General features: G+C 34.4%; 2 protein-coding genes across 3 annotated transcripts; one reads left to right on the forward strand and one right to left on the reverse strand.

The window, feature by feature from the left end:
• Positions 1 to 692: 692 nt before the first annotated feature.
• Positions 693 to 5,892, forward strand: LOC145575137 (glutamate receptor 2.5-like). Its single transcript, XM_081633047.1, has 5 exons — positions 693 to 1,031; positions 1,182 to 1,449; positions 2,737 to 3,128; positions 3,980 to 4,204; positions 5,827 to 5,892. Exons 1-5 carry the CDS (start codon positions 693 to 695, stop codon positions 5,890 to 5,892), a joined length of 1,290 nt encoding a protein of 429 aa, XP_081489173.1.
• Positions 5,893 to 8,152: 2,260 nt separating this feature from the next.
• On the reverse strand, positions 8,153 to 14,223 carry LOC145574495 (uncharacterized). 2 transcript variants are annotated; one of them, XM_081632300.1, is made up of 8 exons: positions 14,067 to 14,223; positions 11,438 to 11,519; positions 11,242 to 11,309; positions 11,052 to 11,149; positions 10,574 to 10,710; positions 9,633 to 9,700; positions 9,027 to 9,090; positions 8,153 to 8,404 (listed from the first exon to the last, which is right to left on the reverse strand). In XM_081632300.1, the coding sequence occupies exons 1-8, from the start codon at positions 14,075 to 14,077 to the stop codon at positions 8,387 to 8,389; spliced, it is 546 nt and encodes a 181-aa protein (XP_081488426.1). In that variant the 5' UTR covers positions 14,078 to 14,223; the 3' UTR covers positions 8,153 to 8,386. The 2 variants fall into 2 exon arrangements, with proteins under 2 accessions (XP_081488426.1, XP_081488427.1); XM_081632301.1 differs by lacking the exon at positions 14,067 to 14,223 and having other exon boundaries at positions 11,438 to 11,530.
• Positions 14,224 to 22,129: the final 7,906 nt, after the last annotated feature.

The following is a 22,129-nucleotide window of genomic DNA, read 5'->3' on the forward strand; positions in this document are numbered from 1 at the left end:
TGAGCTTGTTCATATTCAAGTCATTCCTTACTCAAAATCGACAATTTAATTAAAGACAGAGTTAAGATAGATTTTGATGAAGCTGATCTTTTCATTACACTCCAAAAGTCATAACCCTTAAAAAGAAATAAAAATTGTTCTTTGTAATGGAATAGCACGCACAAAATATACAATCCTATCAAATTAAAGTTGACAAATTGCAATAATTGAATTTAATATCTAAGATAGGATTATTTCTTTTTTACAATCTGCCTAATCTGGTAATTATTATACAGCAACTTGACTACTTGAGAGATTTTCTATCCTAAAAAAACCTCAGGCACACTCATAGTCAATGCATTTCATATACTCTATGCTTATCAGGTTGCACGAACATTCCAAATTATTACTTGTATATACAAGTTGTAGTAATTTAAAGAATAAAAATAATCAAATTAGGATGCTAATAATTAATACCTTCATCATATACAATTACACTCATTTTTTAGAGGTGACTTAGCCAACCTGATGATTTAGCCCTCTCGAGTGCTTGACCCCTTCCCGTTTTGTAAACTTGAAGATTTCGCTGCAACTAGCTCAACCATGGAGTACTAATAATTGGTTGACATAAGGAAGAATTCTGTTTCACAAAAGTGAAAAATACGAAGTGTATGTTTAGATCAACCTGCATTTAAATCTTAAAAGTTGTGAAGATGAGAAATTCGGGTAAATACCTGCTCGTTTTACTCTTCACACTGTCCTTGATAGCCATTCATGTAACAGGTCAGAATAGCACGGGTCTAACCAACCAGACAGACACGACTCGAAAATTACGATTTCTAGTACCTAAAAGAGACTTGGAAGATTTCGTAAAAGTCAGAAAACTGAGTAATGACAGCTTTATCATTAGTGGTTTCTCCGTTGATGTCTTCAGGGCCGCGGCCAAGATTGCCATCCCTTCACGTGAAATCGATTTAGTACCCTTCATTAATCCCGATGGGACGACTATGAGGGGAACTTTTGATGATATGCTCCAGGCCATCGATAATGAGGTGCATATGCTCCCTTCCCTTTCTTTGTTAGCTAATTATTTAGACTATGCTCGGGTTCTAAAACATTTATTTATAATCATCAACAATTATATATGTCTTTGCATATATGATTCACATTAATAAGACACAAATTACATTACAACTTTGTAGAGTTTCGATGGTGCGGTGGGGGAGATAACAATATTAAGTCGTAGGATGCAGTGGGTTGATTTTACATTGCCTTACTTGGACACAGAGATAGGCCTACTGGTGCGGGTACAGGCCATGAATAGCAAAGAACTCGTTGCGTTGACACCAGCTACAAAAATAATTTTGGTTCTAGTCGGTACACTTGGCTTTAGCATTTTGGTCGCAGTTGGGTATTGGATTTGGAAGCTATGTACATATAAGCATGCAACATCATCGACACAACTCTCAGGTAACCCATAGGCTAGAAATTGTATACGAAGTATAACTATCCATGTATTGTGCTCAGACAGATTAAATCCTTCAGAACAAATTAAAGTCGACCCTAAATCGCAATCGATTTTATGCAATTGTGGGTGACTAAGGTTGGTAGTACATGTGCACAATTTGATAGAGTATAAAACATATTTCTGGGCTCCAACCATCAGTTTAAGATTTTGGATAAGTTGGTCCCTTAACTGATGGTTGAATCTTAGGAATATGTTTTATACTCTATCACAATTTTTTTCCCTAGGTAAAAGTTAGGAAATTTTGCAAAAAACCACCTTTTATAAGCAATTTTTTGCAATAAATTACCTTATAAATTTTCTTTTTTTGCAAAAAGACACCTTAATCAATTTTTTTTTTTTTTTTTTTTTTTGCAAAACCATACCTTTATGCCGGAAAATGAGGTCAAACCCTATTTTTCGGCGTTTGACTACCCCAACCCCATCCACAAAACCTCCCTCTCCCCAGCCCAATTCACAAAATAACCCCCTCCTTCGCTCCACCCACGAAACCGCCTCTCCCCCTCATCCCCACCAACGATATCAAACTCCCTTTTTTTCACCACCTCGCGAAATCTAGATTTAGGGTGGATTGAGTGTTAATTTAGGATTGGGGGAGTGTGGGGGTGCCAGCGCTGATAGTGGAGGGGAGAAGGGTGGCTAGGGCTATAGAGGAGGGTTTAGGGTGATCAACGTCGTTAAAGGGGTGTGTTTAGGGTGGCCAATGCCGAGAAAGGGTGGTTTTGTGGGTGGAGTTGGGGAGGGAGGTGGTTTCGTGGGTGGGGCTGGGAAGAGAGGTGGTTTCATGGGTGAATTGGGGTAGTCAACGCCGGAAAATGAGGTCATAAAGGTATTGATTTGCAAAAAAAAATTTGATTAAGGTGTGTCATTGTAAAAAAAATTTATAAGGTGGTTTTTTGCAAAAAAAAAATTACCTATAAAAGGTGATTTCTTGCAAAATTTCCTAAAAGTTATTTGAAATCACAAAACTATACCAAGTATATATAGTATAGCGAGCTTTACTTAGTTTGTCTTACTCGTACATAATAATACTTCTCATGTCCCATAATATAGTTATTCATTTCTATATTCATTTTTTTTTTTTTTTTTTTTAACTAAGTGATTTGAAACTTAATTGGGCTGCGCTAGTGGGCAATTTAAACACGATTGACTTGATGGCTTCCATATATATATTTTGTGTATGAGTTGTGACTTGTTTTGGTGACTAAAACCTTGTAATTTTCAAAATGCAGTACTAGCGATTCTATTAGTTCTTATGGTGTTACTACTCACAATAGCTTCATACGCACCCCGCCAAACTTCATCATCATCACTATCAACACGACGTTCGGATAGCAAAGTGAAGAGCCTCGTAGACTTAAAAAGAGAAGGGTTGAAGATAGGCTATCGACAAGGAGCCTTTGTGAAATCAATGTTGGTTAATAAAGGAGGGATTTCGGAAACAAATTTGATAGAACTAGAATCCGAAGTCGAAATGCTTCACAAGCTACAGACGGGAGGTGAAGATGGTGGTATCGATGCTGTTGTTGCTGGTACACACCATCTCAAACTTTTCCAAGAAAAACATTGCGATGAATTTACCCTTGTCCAAGATTTTCGTGTTAAATCTGCTGGACTTGGCTTTGTATGTCTCTTTCTCCTCATTTTAATCTTCTCTCTATTCATTTAATTTATTGCTAATTTTATCTACATGATCAATTCATTCTAGTTTAATTTTTGATCCAAGGTTAATTATTCTAGGTTTCAACGTTAATAATTAGCTAGACTTGGGACTTTTAACTACTACATAATTTTGTTTATACTTAAATGATCTTTACCGTTAGTGAACAAATAAGCAAGTGTGAATTACAAGCATGTCATTTTATGTAAGAAAGCCCCCGTTTTTCACGACCTTGATGAACAAAATCAACAAAACCAAAAAATAAAAATAAAAAAAAAAATCCCATCAACATGGCAAATTTGTAATTATATCAATAACTGTGGGACCCATTTTTTTATATAAAGTTGTTGATTTATTTACGTTGACCATTTAATAAACAATTTTTGGTTGTTTATCAAGGTGATTAAGGATTAACTTGTGATGTAACGGACATTTATTATGTTGCTTTAATTTAGTTTTCCTTTTAACAAAAAAAGATAAAGTTATATTTTCTCATCGTATGTAGAGTAAGGTCATAAGGAGAACATTTTAATTTATTTATTTATTTTAACCAATACTTTACAAAAAAAACTAGTAATAGTAAAAGTGTAAAGAACAAAAAAAAAACGAATGAACTAACGAAAGTGAAAAGCTTAGAGAAAAAACTAAAAGGAACCAACGTATTACATTAGGTTTTTTTCAAGATTCCAACAATTTTTACTTTATTTCCTAAAACATGATCCATTTTCCTTTAGTTTTTACTTCTATTGTTCCATCTAATAATGATACGATAATGACATTAATATAATAACATTATGTCTGGTTTTTTCATGCAGGCTTTTCATAAAGATCAATCTCCTTCTTTTGTAAATTTATTCTCAGAAGCCATTGTAAAACTGATTGACTATGGAAATATGACAGAAATTCAAGAGGCGACTATTGGTGATTTGGATAAGATATGTCAAGATACCACCGGAGCCACTGGCGGTTTCCAATCCACAGTTCAAGATCGTATCTCTATTTGGCTCCCAGTTACGACTGCCATATTCGTTGTCGTGCTGGTGCTTGTCATGCTTTTATCTTATTGCGGAATGCTTTGCATGAAAAAATAAGTCGCTACCTTATATACACTACGCACTTACCTAGCTTGCTATAAAATTCCGGCAAATACAAGTTTATATGCAAGATTTGTTAATCCGGTGGCATTTATGTAAATTTATTGAAAAACGTAGTCATCTATTCACTACTTTTGGTGAGTTGTCCAATTACTGTTTGCAACTTGCATTTACTGTTTGGTGAGCAAATTACACATATACCCTTCAACTAGTACATGAAAAGACGCATGTACTCCTCTAATGGTACTTGAAAAGATGGTTATACCCCAAATAAACAAGTTTTATCTGGAGAATTAAATGGGCACAGCTCATAAACTTCATCCTTTGTTTTTAAATAGTTGCCTGCTTGCCTCTATCATTTCTCTTTTGAAGGTCAAACCTTTATTAACAAAGAGATATTATTAGAAACATTTCAATATGTATATTTAAAATATTTATTTTGCATAATTATTTACTCACAATAAAATCTTAAATATATATATATATTTATGATCAAACTATTATATTGTATACCTTGAAAAAAAAAATGATGGTACGATTATTTAGTAACGAAAAAGGTAGATAGTGTTTTTTTTTTTAATTGTGTGTTAAAGACAACAAGGGTTAGATAAGAACCGATTCTAGAATCCCTTGAGACTGAAAGTAAGCTTTAACCAATTTAGTTACCCCTCTGCCTTTTCATTTATTATTGAAGGAGTGCTTGGTTCACAAAGTTGTATGAGTTTGAATTGGCATTGAAATTAGAGTGTCATGGGGTTGGACCTTGATTCTTAATTTAACACCTTGTGTTTTAATTTTATTGTTGTTGTGGGAATGATTTTTTTCTTTTATTTGTGTGGTATGATACATATACATGTACACCCCTCTCATGAGTTGCTAAACCTACAAACCAACCGCATTCTAAAAGTGATTTTGAATTTCATATTCCCAATTAAACATGCAAACAGGTAATCAAAATAAATAAAATAATATGACAAAAATATCGGAAGTAACACCATAATATTAATTAACACAATTTAAATCATGATCATGAAAATAATAATAAAAATCCTATTATAATACTAACAAATTAAATAAAATAAGTAATTAAATAAATAAATCCTATCACTCAGCTCATTTGTTGATGGGTGCATATATAATACTCAAGCATTTTTATTTTTTTTAATAATCTATATAATAATAATAAATTATTATAGCTGCCAAAATTTAAAATCATACATTATCTAGTCTAGTTATTACAATTAAGGATGTATAAATCAGATATATTTACCCTTTCTTGTGCGTCAAGGAGAATAAAATAGGTCGGTTATTTATTGCCAAAAAGAAAAGGGTCGGTTTTTTCCAACAATTGGATATAAATATCACCTTCAATCCATAAAATGCATGCATATCTGTTTAGAAAAACAAACCTCTTGTTTTTTTTTACGAGTATTCCAATTGTGTTCTTGATCCTATTTTCGCAACTCATCAACTTCATCATCAGAAATATTCAGGTATTATATTCTCAACACAAAATAGTTACTCTTTGAATTTTTTCTCCTCTTGTTTTTTGTGTTTTGGACTTATAGAAATTGCAATTGTTTGTAACTCTAAAGATTTTGGATATCGATGCATGGCAAATTGCATATCCTTGATGGGTTAAGGTAATGGTAGATGTAATTAATCCATACAATGTAGTGTCTTTTCTTGATGCAAAGAGAGATCGAGTGACGGCGAGAGAGCTACAAAACAACTCTACAAATCAAATAAACAAATATATCGAAGAAGAGATACGAGAAAACACACTTCGTCGTATGGATTAATTACATCTATTGTTCTTCCTCTTCATGTATATGCATTTGTCATACACTTATATCATAATCTTTAATTAATCTATCATATGCTAAAGATGGTAACAATATGCATCTTGTTATTTAATTTTATGTGTATCAATATACGAAGTATTGCCTAAATTTTTGTTTATTATGCTTTTTTTTTTTTTCTCTCTTGTATTCTTGGATTGCTTATTTTATCATTGTTAGAGGCATATGATAATTAGTTGCTAATTAAATTAGATATTTATTAGTGGACTTGTGTAACAAATAGCATTGAAATGAATTGGGGTTTTCGATTAATGATTATAATTCCTATTTTATATTAATTGGGGTTTTCAATTTATGATTAAAATTCCAATTTTATATGAATAGGGGTTTTCGATTAATGAATAAAATTCTTATTTTTTATATACTAAATGCTCTAGTACATTTTATTGATTTTGTGATTCGTAGCACTATTTTCATTAAGTTACTCCCTCCGTCACTAAAAGAACGATCCTTTTAGCCTAATTTTAGTCTCAAAATGTTCATTCCATTTGCATTAAAATATACCATCCATTTTGCAATAATTTTTGTGCAAAATTAGCTTTTTCATGTAAATTTTGCTTTCTTCACGTAGTTTTATTACTTTCTTTCGTTCTCTACTTTTTACAAATCCTATGTAAATTTAACTTTTCAATGTATTTTTATTAGCTTCCTCATACACTTTGTATTTCCCACTTAAGTTTCTTAATACCCGTGAAAAATGTCCAAAAGAATCATTCTTCTAGGGACGGAAGAAGTAGTATATTTTGTAGCTACAAGCTCCTCCAATGGTGAGCAATTGCATATTATAGCTTGAAAAAATAAATAATTAAATAAAGTAAATTTTGTCATATACATTTCATAATTTGGATGAAATTTCTTTGCAAAACCAAGCAACGAAAATCGTACCTCTGTTTTAGAGCAAGTCCTTTTTGTGTATCATATACACCATGCAACGAAAATCGCAACTTCATTGGAGAGGCTCTAAAATTGCAACTTTATTTAATTTGCAAGCAGGTCTTTTTTTGTGTATCATTGGAGATGCTCTAAAATCACTACTTGAAATAATAGTTCAGGGTAAAATCATATCGATGTTTTTAAAGACTGATATACAAAGTTTGTATCAGCCTTATTAAGTAGGGTTCCTCGTTTTTTAATAGATTACTAAAAAAATGGAATATATGTTATTGGAATACTTACAATTTATATTGAATAATAACTTTTTACATTAAAAATATTAAATATGGACATGATTATATGAGTAATCTGATAGATAAAATCAAACGTCAGGTTAAACTTAAATTTTAGTTTAAAAAGTCATGGTTAAATTCGCTAAATCAAAATAGCTAGGAAAGTGGTTTTGCTCCTACAGAATACCTTGCCCTCGATTTTGGGAAGAAAAAAAAAAAAAGGATTTTTTCTAGCTAGTCTCAGACTTGACCTAGAAACACATATTATAGGCTAACCCAAACCCTCATTTTTTTTGGATCAAATAGTATCTTATCATTAGTTAGTTGCTCTTCTTTTTGAGTATAACTTTTGCTACTTCACCCTAATCATACAAAATAAAAATAAAAGTAAAAAAAATAAAAAAAAGTCTCATCCATGTAATCTTAATGTACTATTTTTTCAATTACAATTAGATAAATTAGACAAATTATTTTCACAACAAGGATGTGTAAGAGGTTACGAAGAAAAACTAATACGGAACATGCAACATTGTTGCAACTTTGCTAAAGGAAAGTGTTTACGTAGTATTTGATTCAATTGACATGTATGGGATTCCCTAGTAGTTAGTGATAAGTCTTGTTTGTCCCATCATGCACCTCATATATTGACTGATGGAGGTTAGAACTTAGAAGAAGAGGTGCGATCATACGGATATCCTTGCGTTTACTCTATTGAATAATGAACATGAGCTCGCAACTCCCAATTAGATGTAGCGACTTCGACAGTGGAACACTCTTCTGTGAGTCGTCATATTGCTCTCACAAAGAAATGCTAATATCAAGTCCGATATTGTGATATATAGCATTCACTTAATAGAAGTATCAAATTCCGTAAAAAAGAGACAAATAAATTAATCTGCTTATCATCACCGATTATTTAGTGATAGGATACAGATTTGAGCAACAGAAGCTAACTATTTAAATGGACTACACATGACAAAATGCCGCAACAAGATCATGGAAAATTTTATCCTCTGGAACGTAAAAGCAAGGGAAAAGGGTAAATGCCCAAACGAACAGCAAGGCATGGATTTTAGAATTGCTGACCACTCTTCACACCATCAATCTAAGCGCTCCATCTGCATAAACATGAGAACAGTTTAAATTAAAATCTGATATCAACTTCAGTAGTTCTTTCTCCTTAAGAGTTTGATGTATGGGAATGGGATTTCAAGTGTGCACGGAGAGGCGCAGGAGAGGGGGGGGGGGGGGGGTGGGTGGGAGTATGAGCAAGATTGTATGAAACATAAGGCATCTCTACTGTAAAATCCCATAATGATGATCACTTCCCAAATAGAGTCAGTTAAACTTTAAGATTTTACTTTCCCCATATTACACTACCTTTTTGCGAAAAACTCTAATGAATGATTGCCAGAGGCATGAACACATGGTAGGTAAGAGAGAAGGATAGTTCATTAAAAAGAACCCCCCCCCCCCCCCCCCCCCCAATCAAATGACGCTCATTGAAAAGGGGAAATGAAGTTCATATGAACCCATGCAACTATGCAAGTTCAGCTCCAAATAACATTACTGAACCAGTGGAATTTACCATTCTATAGCAATGGTAATTAAAGCTATGTACAGTATATAATTATGGGTTATGATGCAAGTATCAAATGATAGAGCTTATAAAATGAGATGATATCTGCATTCAGAGAAAGCATGCGATGGGAGAGACAGAGGAAGACATAAGTAGAATACCTTCCATAGGCCATCATTGAGATAATGCAAGTTGTCTACACCAATGCCCTTGTTGATAGTTTTTCTGCATCAAGAAGGTAAGCTCTAAGAAGTTGCATATGGGAAAATTATACTGATGCTATATGCCATGTACTATTTTTTTCAACGTATGTCGTAACTCACAAAAATATAAAATACGAGTAGAAAGCAACAGAAGGAGACTAAATCAATCATTTTGGCTCATGTCATGGGATGTGACAAAGTTTTACACTAGCCGTCACTGGCCTACCTGAAGGAGACTAAATACACAATAAAAAAAAAAATTGAAAAAATTAAATAAATAAATAAAAAGTATAACATTCAGATGAAAAATGAAGCAAAAAATTGAAAATCATCACATGCATAGAAAGAAAGCATAAACACTTAACTCTCACAAAGATATTAGACTTTTGCTAAGTTGTGCTGATACTGGTTTAAATTATGAACATCAAATCTAAGATCACAACATCCATATCAATAAAAACTTGGAAATCAATGACATGGTCATAACTTTGTTTAGCCCCACTTTCAAGATACAATTTCACAAACCAGCAGTACTCTAAGAAATGATCAGAGGTTGAAACTTACATATCTTTTGCGGACATTTTTGTGAAGCCAATAGCAAGAGCATGCTGCTTTCCTTCAGCCATTATGGCCTGAGATATTAATTTCAAGAATTAAAATCACATAAGATGGAGTATACAATATTCAAATCTATTAACTATTACTAAAATAGAAAATTGTTGACATCATCCTCTTCTCAAACTGTATACGTGTCGCTCTCTCATAAAAAAATAAAAAAATTTCCCGCCTGATGCACATATGATGTTACATATATTTTTGTTTTTTTTTTAATTTTTATTTTATAGAAATTGGTTATTTTTAATCATTTTTTCATTTCAATCTTTTGACTGTGTCAATAAGTAAATATTTTTTTTGGCTGGAATAAACAAATTGATAATGAGCTAAAACAATTTAGGTAACCACGACATTTTTTTTTTTTAAGGTTTTACTGTTATTTGTGTGTGGGTTTTTACTAAAGATTATGCAAGCTAAGCAACCAAGCTATGAAGTCATGTACTAATAATATGGATGTTTGTTATACAAAAATGAACTAATGTTGTCGTTAAATGTTACCATTGTTTCACAGTATTTCTAAGGTGCTTCAATTTATTTTATTTTATTTTTTTATTACATCGCTTCAATTTATTTAAGTTACATGTATTTTTAATTTGTATTTCGAACTCTTAGATATATAAATTCATATGCATACGGTTTGATTAGATCAGATTGACTTTCATTTTTATGTTTTGTTACTTAGTAATTTATGATGAAAGATATGTATTTAGGATCTAATTTATAAGTATGTACGGGAAAATAATAAATAGAAATAATTTATTTCATTCTAATAATTTTTTCAATTTGTACATCACACGGGTCTAATATAGTATTATTTAATGCATGGACCTTCATGAATTAATCACTTAAATGTGCATTACTGGATTTCAAGCATGCATGAGGAGACATACCACAGGCCTCTCGCTCCCAACTTCTTCATCCAGCACACCACCAGGTGACGTAAGACCAGGACACATGATATTAGCACCAGAAAAAACAAATTTAATAGCGCCCCTATCTACTTGAAACTTCTTCATTATATTAGGATCTGCAGCAGAATAAAATTGCCAAACCATTAAAATCTTTAAGATTGATTATTTAAAACGTCTGACCTACACAAATGACCCAAAATTCAGAGGGACCTTCTCGAGCTAATCAGGACCAACGCATATAGAAATGTAAAAGGTAATAAAGGAGAAATCCTGGTATGGTATATACATTCAAACCACATATACCTACGGTTAACCCCAGGTAGAGATAGGGGCCAATAGAAGTAATTTTTGACAAGACAAAAAAATAGTAAAATGGAAACATTTCACCTAGACTACAAACATGAATTTTAAGATTTAAACTTCACAATATAAAGCAAATTTCTAAACCCAAGCTTACATTGATGAAGAAGTCGTAGAGTTGGCATATAAGGTCCATCACGGATATTGAAGAACAATGGGATATTATTGACTACAACAAGATTTAAATGATTCTGACTGCAAAAAAGCAAAAGAATATAGTCAGATAAGAAAATAACTAAGCAAGCTAAACAGAAATGAGCAACAGAGAAGGACAAGAACATCAGAACCATTTCACAACTACAAGGGGTGACTTCTTTGGCAGCAAATCTTCCAAAACCGGTTCAAGTCCAGGATACTGTCAAAAAAGAGAGCAATATCAGTTACACTAAAAGTAAATGAGGCAATTGGTGTTCTTGAGTTTCATGGACTGAACATCCTTATCACAGGGATTTTTATGAAATACAGCAAGAGCTTTGCACCAACTTCTTCAGCTATACTTTGACGAATTCTCCTTTGCACAGATGCCTTGACTTGATTTTGGGCTGAGACATCTTCAGAAGTGAATCTGATAAACATAAAGATAGAGGTCATTTACCAAATTTGAGAGCCAAATAATATGAGAAGGTATTGATACACCACTATACAAAAATCAAGCTGATTCATGTATGTCTTCAGTGAACATCAACAAGATTTTTTGCATGAAACTGGAATTCATTAGCTTAAACAAAAACTGATAACATATTACTGTATACTTTATGCTGGTCATAATTAATGTCCGACCTCTAATATACATGAAAAATTGTAATAATATATTAATTGTCATCCGTGTTCATACTAGCCTAAGTTATCGCTAAGTTTACGCCACACCAAAGGTAGGAATTAAAATTTGATCAAGCAGAAGGACCCTTTTAGATCAACGTTCAAGCAACGAGAAGATAATTATATCTTGTTCATTCCTATAATATATCTGACAAAGTTTAGTATGGAGTAGCTCGCAATCTCCACCATCACATGAAATGGTCTCTATAGTCAGCATGGTCAACTAGAGCGATTGCCAGCTAGCCCAGTTTATAGTACATTATCTTCTCGTGGGCTTGTGGCTATGCTACAACTACAATTTTATGGGGCAGAGGGGTTATAATTGTGGAAAATACACACTGAATGTGATATGTCAATGGGAGAGATAGGACTATCATTTCAATAAAATTCCAGCAGTGGACCACAAACTAAAACATTTCTATTAATTATCTTGCTTATGCATAACATTATTACAAAGTTCTGAACAGCTCAAACCTGTCTCAATAATTACATTTAAACCTTGCATAGACCTAATTTTCTTCATTATTTATCATGCAAATATGCATACAATTGTATTTTACAACATTCAGAACGTAATTACATTTGGAGTCCTGTTCAATAGACCACAAAGGCATAAGCTATGTTACAGAATATCTTCATTTCAACTCAATAATCCATGGAAACACCTTGACATGGGTGCGGAGAATTCACACTTCAATTTGGAGTGGAAAATGAAACTTTTCTTCCAAATTTAGACTTAGATATATGCCTATGTCTTGACAGGTTTAGTGGTGTCCTAGTTTCAAGCAATATATACAATGAACCTCACTACATAATCTTTTTATCATGCATATAAATACTCTCTACTATGCCAAACTTTCTTTATCCCAAAGTTGGCAAAATAAAATGCGAACTCGCTCTATACGTAACTTTCATTTAAAACATAGTTATTAGAACAGAAAGTTCTGGGCAGTGTATCACCTAGTTAATGTTCAATTATAGCCTCTAAAGTACACTTGTAGAAACTACTTCCAGATGTATTGGTTGGACTCGCCAAATGAGCTAGGATCTGCTTTGTTAAATATAAGTGGCTGTTCACACCTAATTCTAAGTCTATTTCAAATTCGATGATAATAGGAACAGACAGATGAATCAGCCTATGTTCAAACTTGTTGCAGCAAAGGCGCAAATGGCTAGGAAATGGCTAATACATTTTCTTACTTTTGCTACTGTTCTACAGTGGAACATGGCATTGCCAAAATAAATTATCCAGAGAAGAGGAGACATTCATGAAAAAGCATTACCACAACATTCTCAAGTCAACACCCTGCCCCAGATAAACAACCTTAATTATTTCAAAAGAAATTAGTGAAAATAACCCATATGAAATTAGAGCTTCGGACTCCCAATAAACTCATAAAACTTCCGACTCCCAATAAACTCATAAAACTATTGAAAACTTGCATTACTATTTTGTTCACCTTATTTATAAGGGTTTATAAGGGATACTCAAGTTCAAATTATAATTAAAATATTTTTAATAAGGTCTAATAAGTTCAAATAAGATTAGATACGTTCAAATAAGTGAAAATACGGTAAATAGAACACACCCTTTATAGTAAGCTCATCCATCTAAAGTACCATGCTTTTTAAACCCTCTTCATCCATTGAGTTCCATCATTATACTGTTTCGGACGAATTACAAAACAATGACACAGCAATGAGTGATTAGTTTTTATCACTTTCAAAAACTATAGCATTCGACTATATTTGGTTTTAGCAGTTCCAACCTCAAAGCCACATCAAGCATTCACCTAGAGAGTTCGAATTTGTGCTACAGCATTCTAAAAACTACGAAGCACCCAATGTTTCTCTGAAATGATTGATATTCTCAAACTAGATGATGGGTTTATATTACTCCCTAGTCCCTACCTCATACAGCAGATAAAGATGACAAAAAAACACACTATCAAATATGCTAACTGCAAAAAATTATCCAATAATCATGAATTCCCTCCACAAAACCAAATCAATAATAATTGCAAAACCCCCAATTGAATTTAGGTTTCATAAATTAATAATTTCTATACAATTAAAATTAAAAAAAAAAAAACAAAAAACCAGAAAGAACTTATATTTCCACTGCACAAAATCAAAACAACTATTGCAACAAAGATGAATCAATCATCAACCAAATCACATCACATATAAATCAGAGATATGAATAATTGACAAATAAATTGCAGCTTTAAACCTAGAAAGATTAAACGCGCAATATAATAAAACGAATTAAGGAGGAGGAGAGAGAAAGTACTTTTTGAACATTTGAGAATGCAGATGTAAAACTTAGGGTATTGCAGAGGAATTCCCGATTAATTGAGACTGTGATTGCGAGAAGCAGCAACTGGTGCAAAAGGAGGGGGAGAGGTGAGACTGAGTGTTCTTCTGGAGGTACTGTGCGTGTCTACCAAGCAGCTCTACTACTTAACGGAGTTTTTAAAGTAAAGATCGGTCGTGCCGTTGCCAACGTGCCTCATGTTCAAGTAGGTCGTGTCCAAACGAACCAAAAAAATAAGTGTCATGCTGTACTCTAGCCAATATACGGTTTGGCTCACATACCGTGCTATGTATTTGGGTCTTCATTATAAATCTTAAATTTTTGTTAATTTGGTCAACAACAAGTGGGTTAATATAGACGGTTCGTCGTGGTCGTGTCAGGTTTGTATTGAATTTTGAAAATAATATACATGCATGACTCATGGTTGGCACTGTGCATGCCTATTGTGTCGTGTGGAGCTTGTTACGAGTGTATGCCAAGTCAAGGCCATTTTCGTGTTGTGTCTAATCGTTCTTTATGACGATATTGCACATGTCCATCTCAGGCTCAAGGATTAAAAGCAATTGAGCATTGTCTTGTGGAAAAATCACAAATAATTTTACATCACGATCTTATCAAAAATCATGAATATTTTTAAATCACAATCTTATCAAAATTCATAAGTATATTTACGAACAGTATTTAATTAATTCATGATTGAATCAATTATTTATTAGAGGACTCAATTCGGTTGCCAATCGCAATACCTAAATTAAACTGTGCATACTGCATGATCAAAATGTGGCTTTAGAAGTTTATTGAATTTGATTGACTTTATTGACTAATAATAATCAGGAGCTAATCTGCCTAGTTTAAGCAATCATAATCTTATAGGCATTTTATATAAGGACATACATAATATATTAGGCATAATTTGGCTATTGACTCTAGTGAGATCGAATTGATGATAAAGTAGGTTCCATGTTGTAGATATTACTTCCTGCATTTGTTTTTATTTGTAACACATTTTGAGAAATAGATTAAGGGTCTGTTCACATTTACTTAATTTCAGTTTAATTCAGTTCAGTTTAGCTTCAATCAGTTCAGTTTCAATCAATTCAGTTCAGTTCAGCTCTTAATATCCCTCTCTCATAAAATATTCATTTCAGCTCAATTCAGTTCATTTCAGCTCCAATCAGTTCAGTTCAGCTTCAATCAGTTCAATTCAGCTCAGTTCAATAAATGTAAACATGCCCTAATTAATTAATGTAAACGAACAAATACACAAGTACACAATATTTCTTATCCTGTTGTCCCCAATGTTGGTTTTTTTTTTATTTATTCTTTTTTTATTTTATTTTTTTTACAATTGTTGTCCCCAATGTTTATGTTATCTTTGATAGATTTGTCCATTCACCTTCTAAAAGTGTGTGTCTAGAGATTATTTTGCAAAATAAAAATAAAATAAAATCAAGGAAGTACATTTTTTAATTAATAAAAGAGTTAGTTTAATCACGCACTCACATTTACCCTAGCTATCTAGGGTTTTTTAACAAATAAAAGTGTAATCATTTTGGCTACTCCGTAATATACCATATTATACTATGTATTATGTACGTTGACTTTGAGCTAATGATTGCATTTGTATATTTAAATGCTTTGCTTCTAGCCTGAGATAATTAAAATGTAATGACTCACATTTTAGGTCCTGTTCACATTTACTGAATTGAGCTGAACTAAACTAAACTGAACTGATTGGAGCTTAACTAAAATGAATTGATTGGAGCTGAAGCTGAACTGAACTGAATTGAATTGAATTGAACTGAACTAAACTGAACTGAAATGAATATTTTATGAGAGAAGGAAATTAGGAGCTGAACTGAACTAAACTGATTGGAGCTGAACTGAACTGAATTGAACTGATTGGAACTGAACTGAATTGAACTGAAATTAAACTGAAGTGAACAGGCCCTTAATCATATGTATTTTTTCCCCCTAAATGAAGAGATATTGATGAGTATTGTGATTTGTGAAGCTTGTATTAATGATCTTCTTATATTTTATTATGTTTGGGAGCTACTTATATTGGAGGTTTTTTTTTTTTTTTCCTGTTGTTGAGGGAAAGTCACAAACATTGGAGTTTTATTATTATTACTATAACTAAAAAGAAATATCTATTTGGTTAGATCCTACAACGACATTCTTAATTTTTTTTCTGAGAACTAACTTTTTTTTTCGGGAGGAAAATTTCCTCGGAGTTGGTAAAAATGAATGAAGAATATTTGTTAGGAAAGATATGATAATATCTCTACAAGATATGACAGTATCTCTATGCAAGATATATTTTCTAGCTTACCTTAGGAAAGGATAATTAGTTTCCTAGTTTGATAAAGATTGATATATTATCTTCCTTGTAGCTCAAGGAGATCTCTTGTATAAATATTATTGATCAATGAATGAGAAGGGCAACCAATTGAGAATTAATCTTAGCATGGTATCGGAGCCACGAAATCTTGCGTAAATTTTTTTTTAACCAAACACCATGGCCGGTGATGACAATTCACCACCACCACCGCCACCTAAAATTTAGTCTAACTCCCCGTTCTACCTTGGACCCCAAGACCGTCCCGGTGATTTTATTACCTCTCAAAGACTAAAATTAAACAACTTCAATGATTGGTCTCATGCGATCTTTATTGCACTATCTTCCAGAAGGAAGTTTGGCTTCCTGGATGGCTCAATTACAAGCTACGTCCCCCCTTGCACGAAGGATGATTGGGTGACGATACAATGTATGCTTGTGTCTTGGCTTATGAACACAATTGATCCAGAGGTGAGGTCCATGCTATCAAATTATGACAACACAAAGAGGCTTTGGGACGATTTACATGAACTATTTGGCCTCGTCAATGGCCCTCGAATCCAGCAAATAAAATCCGAAATTAATCGGTGTGAACAAACCAAGACGATGCCAGTAGTAGTGTACTTTAGCAAGCTTTCGGTTCTATGGGATGAACTCGATAAACATGAGCCTTTGATCAATTGTCAGTGCGGCAAGTGTGCTTGTGATGTTGGCAAGCAACACGCAAAACGGCGTGAGGGTGATCGTCTTCAACAATTTTTACTCGGCTTGTACTCTGAGTATTATGCCGCACTTCGTTCTACACTCTTATCCCAAGACCTCTTACCTACCTTGAATCGTGCCTTTCAAACAATTGCACAGGAGGAGCGTGTTTGAGGGATTGCAAATATTAAAGAGGAACCTCCTAAGGTGGCTGGGTTCGCCGTTCGGTTGGACAACAATTCCAAACCTCGTCTCTCTCGAGCAAAGAGGGCTGCCTTGGTATGCACGTATTGTCAAAAAGGGACACGATGCTACTACTTGTTTTGACAAGCATGGTGTTCCCTCATGGTACATTGAGAAGTATGGTTCGAAGGAGGACTCTAAGGGTGCAGGTCGTGGCAGAGGCGCACCAACCAAGGCTAATGCAACTCCAAACAATGCTGCACCTCCACCTAATAGTGCTTCGGCATCTACGGCTGCTGCTCCCTTCCCGAATCTCACTGCCAAGCAATGGCAAGCTGTGATGGCAGTCATAGGTAATACACCACCATCATCTCATCGTGTGAATGGTAAGTGGATTATTGACACCGGTTGCTCTCGTCATGTCACTGGTGATCTATCTTGTTTGTTGGAAGTGCGTGATGTCCCTTCATGCAATGTTGGACTTCCGGATGGTCAAAACGTGGTTGCCATGAAAGAAGGAATTGTAAAAATCACAGACAAAATTACTCTTCTCAATGTGCTTTATGTTCCTAAATTAAATTGTAACTTGATTTCGGTTTCACTATTGTGCTTACTAATAATTGTGAAGTCATAAATAACTCTTCAACATGTACTATACAGGACCAACACACGAGGGAGGTGATTGGAACGGGTGATCTTAAGGATGGACTATACTATCTTCGGGAGGAGGCATCAATTGCGGCTATTTCGGTTGAAGATACCTTGAAACTTTGGCATAAACGACTGGGCCACCCTTTCGAAAAAGTTGTAAAACTACTTCCTTTTCTTAGCAATTCTAGTGGTCATTTAAATAAAGATTGTGAAGTGTGTCATCGTTCTAAACGCACTAAAGACAAATTTCCTTTAAGTGATGATAAAGCTTCTCGTATTTTTGAAATAGTACATTGTGATTTATGGGGACCTTATGTTGAACCCTCTTCTTGTGGTGCTCATTATTTTTTAACCTTGGTAGATGATTTTTCTTGTGCCGTTTGGATATATTTATTAATTGATAAAACAGAGGTGTTTAAGATATTTATGTCCTTTATTGTCATGGTTGATAGACAATTTTCACGGAAAATTAAAATTGTCCGGAGTGATAATGGTACCGAATTCTTTTGCTTGAAAAATTATTTCCTTGCCCAAGGTATTTTGTTTCAAACCTCATATGTAGGAACCCCTCAACAGAATGGGAGGGTAGAGAGAAAACACCAACACATTCTCAATGTTGCACGTGCCCTTCGATTTCAGGGGGGGTTACCAATATATTTTTGGGGGGAGTGTGCTCTTGCGGCAGCTCATGTAATCAATCGTACGCCTTCTGTTCTTCTAGACAATAAAACACCTTATGAAATGTTGTTTGGAACCCCACCTTTATTTAGTGAATTGCTTGTGTTTGGTTCCTTGTGTTTTGCTCATAATCAGAGGGGGAAAGGGGATAAGTTTGCAAGTCGTAGTCGAAGATGTGTTTTTGTTGGGTACCCCTTTGGGAAGAAGGGATGGTATTTGTTTGATTTGGATAAAAAGGAATTTTTTGTGTCACGAGATGTGCGTTTTTTTGAGGATGTTTACCCTTACTTGGATGCCGAAAGCACCAACATTGACACTCCTACGGATGGTATGCAAGCTACAATAAATATGGGAGAAAATATGGAGATTTTTTCCCCTTTGTAAGACAGTGATGAGGGGAAGCCAAGTCAGCAGCCTCCTGTGACTGCTGCCTCCCCTCACTCGCTGCCACATGAGGCTGCTACGCCTCCCACCCCTGCTTCAGCTGCTGCTCACGACACCCCTGCCACGACAGTAGCTCAAGGAGGGGAAGGTGAGGATGCCACGGCACTCGAGCTAATGGGGCGTGGTCATCGTCTAAAAATTCCCTCAACAAGATTCAAGGATTTTGTCACTCATACTCAAGTTTCTCGACATAGTCCATCCGAAGCATCACTCAACCCAATTGCTCCACCTCCCTCAGGTATGCCGTATCCTATAGCACATTATGTTAGTTGTGATAAGTTTTCTGCAAACCACCGAAATTTTGTTGCAGCTATAACAGGAGGAAAGGAGCCACGATCCTTCAAAGAGGCAATGCAAGATCATGGTTGGAAGTTGGCTATGAAAGAGGAAATGCGTGCTCTAGAAGCCAATGGCACGTGGACATTGGGGAAGCTACCTCCCGGAAAAAAGGCTCTTGGAAGTCAATGGTTGTACAAAATAAAATACAAATCTGATGGAAGCATTGAAAGATTGTAAGCAAGATTAGTTGTCTTTGGTAACCATCAAGCCGAAGGCATAGACTATGATGAAACTTTTGCCCCGGTTGTCAAAATGACCACAGTTCGTGCATTTCTTGCTATTGTCGCTTCAAAGAATTGGGAATTGCATCAGATGGATGTCCACAATGCGTTCCTTTATGGTGATTTAAATGAGGAAGTCTACATGAAACTTCCCCCGGGTTTCACTACTGATGAACCGGGACTTGTTTGTCGTCTTCGAAAATCTTTATATGGCCTCAAGCAAGCTCCTAGATGTTGGTTTGCCAAGTTGACTTCGGCCTTGAAGAAGTATGGTTTTATACAATCATACTCGAATTATTCTCTCTTTACTTACATAAAGGAATCCGTTCAACTTAATGTTCTTGTCTATGTGGACGATCTAATTGTTGCAGGGAACAATTCTACAGCATTGAAATTGTTCTAAAATTATTTGAGTACTTGTTTTCATATGAAGGACTTGGGGGTTCTTAAATATTTTCTTGGCATCGAGGTAGCAAGAAGTAGCACCGGTTTGTTCTTATGTCAACGCAAATATGCACTTGATATCATCTCAGAGACCGGTCTCTTAGGGTCAAAACCGGCTATGACCCCTATGGAGCAAAATCATCACGTGGGACATGTCAATGGTCCTCTTCTCATAGACCCGGAGTCTTATAGAAGATTGGTTGGGCGTCATGTATACTTGGCTGTTACTAGGCCTGATTTAACGTACTTTGTGCATGTCCTATCTCAATTCATGCAAGCTCCTCAACAAGCTCACTGGGAGGCTGCACTCTGCGTTGTACGCTACTTGAAAAGTACACCGGGACAGGGAATATTGCTGCGTACGGACAGCGACCTCACACTTGAAGGGTGGAGCGATGCGGACTGGGCAGCATAACCTATAACGCGCCGCTCAGTCTCGAGTTGGCTGGTATTTTTAGGCCATTCTCCGATTGCGTGGAAGTGCAAGAAGCAGCCTACGATGGCAACTTCCTCGGGTGAATCGGAGTACCGTTCTATGTGTGCAATAACTATGGAACTGAAATGGTTAAAGGGCCTACTTTTGAGCTTGGGTGTTCAACACCCTCGTGCTATACTAATATTTTGTGACAGTCAAGCGGCCATACATATTGCTGAAAACCCCGTATTTCATGAGCGCACAAAACATATTGAAGTGGATTGTCACTTTGTTCGGGATGCCATTCAAGAGGGTTTGATCATTCCACATCATGTGCGCACAAACGAGCAACTAGCTGATTTATTTACTAAGGCCTTGGGAAAACAGCAATTTGATTATCTCCTTAGCAAGTTGGGCATCTTTGATCCAAGTGCTCCAACTTGAGGGGGGGTGTTAGGAAAGATATGATAGTATTAGGAAGATATGATAGTATCTCTACAAGATATGACAGTATCTCTATGCAAGATATATTTTCTAGCTTACCTTAGGAAAGGATAATAAGTTTCCTAGTTTGATAAAGATTGATATATTATCTTCCTTGTAGCTCAAGGAGATCTCTTGTATAAATATTATTGATCAATGAATGAGAAGGGCAACCAATTGAGAATTAATCTTAGCAATATTACTATATTAAGCTAGCTAGCTTCACAATACTGTGTAATTTACTGATTAAAAATTTGACTATAAAAGATGAAGATGTGAACCATTTTTTGTTTTTTTAAACCCTTGGAGACTTGGAGTCCCCAATAATTAGGGACTAATCAGTCTAACCCATCATAATTTTTAAGGCATTTTATGTTAGGGACATATATATATATATATATATATATATATATATATATATATATATATATATATATATATATATATACACACACACACACAGTATTAGGGTAGGCATAATTTGGCTTTAATTCTATGAGATGGAATTGATAAATTATGTTCAATTTTGTGGATATACGGAGTATATATTTGGATAATAAATTAAAGGACTATATAATTAACTATAGTTATCAGCAAATAAAAATGTAATCATAGAAAATGTTAATATATTATGTAAATACTGTGTGAAGTTGACTTTGAATAAGTGATTGTATGATTTGTATCTTAAAATGGTTAATATATATATAATATAAATAGTTCACATCTTAATCTTTTAGTGTCAATTTTTTATTAAGAGATATTGGGAGTTTAGGATATGTAGTAGTATTGTGAAGCTAGCTTGTACTAATCATATTTGTTGATTATGTTTGAGGGCTAGTCATATTAGAGTTAAATTACTTAAATCAAAATAAAATTATATTTGGAAAGATCCTCCCTCAACATTCTTAATTACTTAGTCTATCTCCTTAATAGATCATTTGAGTTTTTTTTTTTTTTTTTTTTTTTTTGGGGGGGGGGGGGGGGGGGGGAGATGGGAAAGATGCCACTAGTCCACTACTCCATCACCTCAACCTTAATTAATCTATCTCCTTAGTAGATCATAATCGTCGTTACATATGCTATACATTTTTGTACAAAAGAATCAATAAATTGACACTAAAAGATTAAGATGTGAAAC

Source organism: Chenopodium album, chromosome 13 (genome assembly GCF_948465745.1).
Source record: "Chenopodium album chromosome 13, dcCheAlbu1.1, whole genome shotgun sequence".
In the NCBI taxonomy this organism is placed as follows: Eukaryota; Viridiplantae; Streptophyta; class Magnoliopsida; order Caryophyllales; family Amaranthaceae; genus Chenopodium; species Chenopodium album.

Bases quoted from the DNA above. Each gene is read 5' to 3' on its own strand.
- LOC145575137 (XM_081633047.1), top strand. From the start codon at position 693: ATGAGAAATTCGGGTAAATACCTGCTCGTTTTACTCTTCACACTGTCC. The intron at 1,032-1,181 runs GTGCATATGCTC...ACAACTTTGTAG, and splicing joins TCCAGGCCATCGATAATGAG to AGTTTCGATGGTGCGGTGGG. The intron at 4,205-5,826 runs GTGCTTGTCATG...TTGGACTTATAG, and splicing joins CCATATTCGTTGTCGTGCTG to AAATTGCAATTGTTTGTAAC.
- LOC145574495 (XM_081632300.1), bottom strand. The intron at 11,150-11,241 runs GTTCTGATGTTC...GCTTTTTTGCAG, and splicing joins CCCCTTGTAGTTGTGAAATG to TCAGAATCATTTAAATCTTG. The intron at 9,091-9,632 runs GTAAGTTTCAAC...TTCTTGATGCAG, and splicing joins AAAATGTCCGCAAAAGATAT to AAAAACTATCAACAAGGGCA.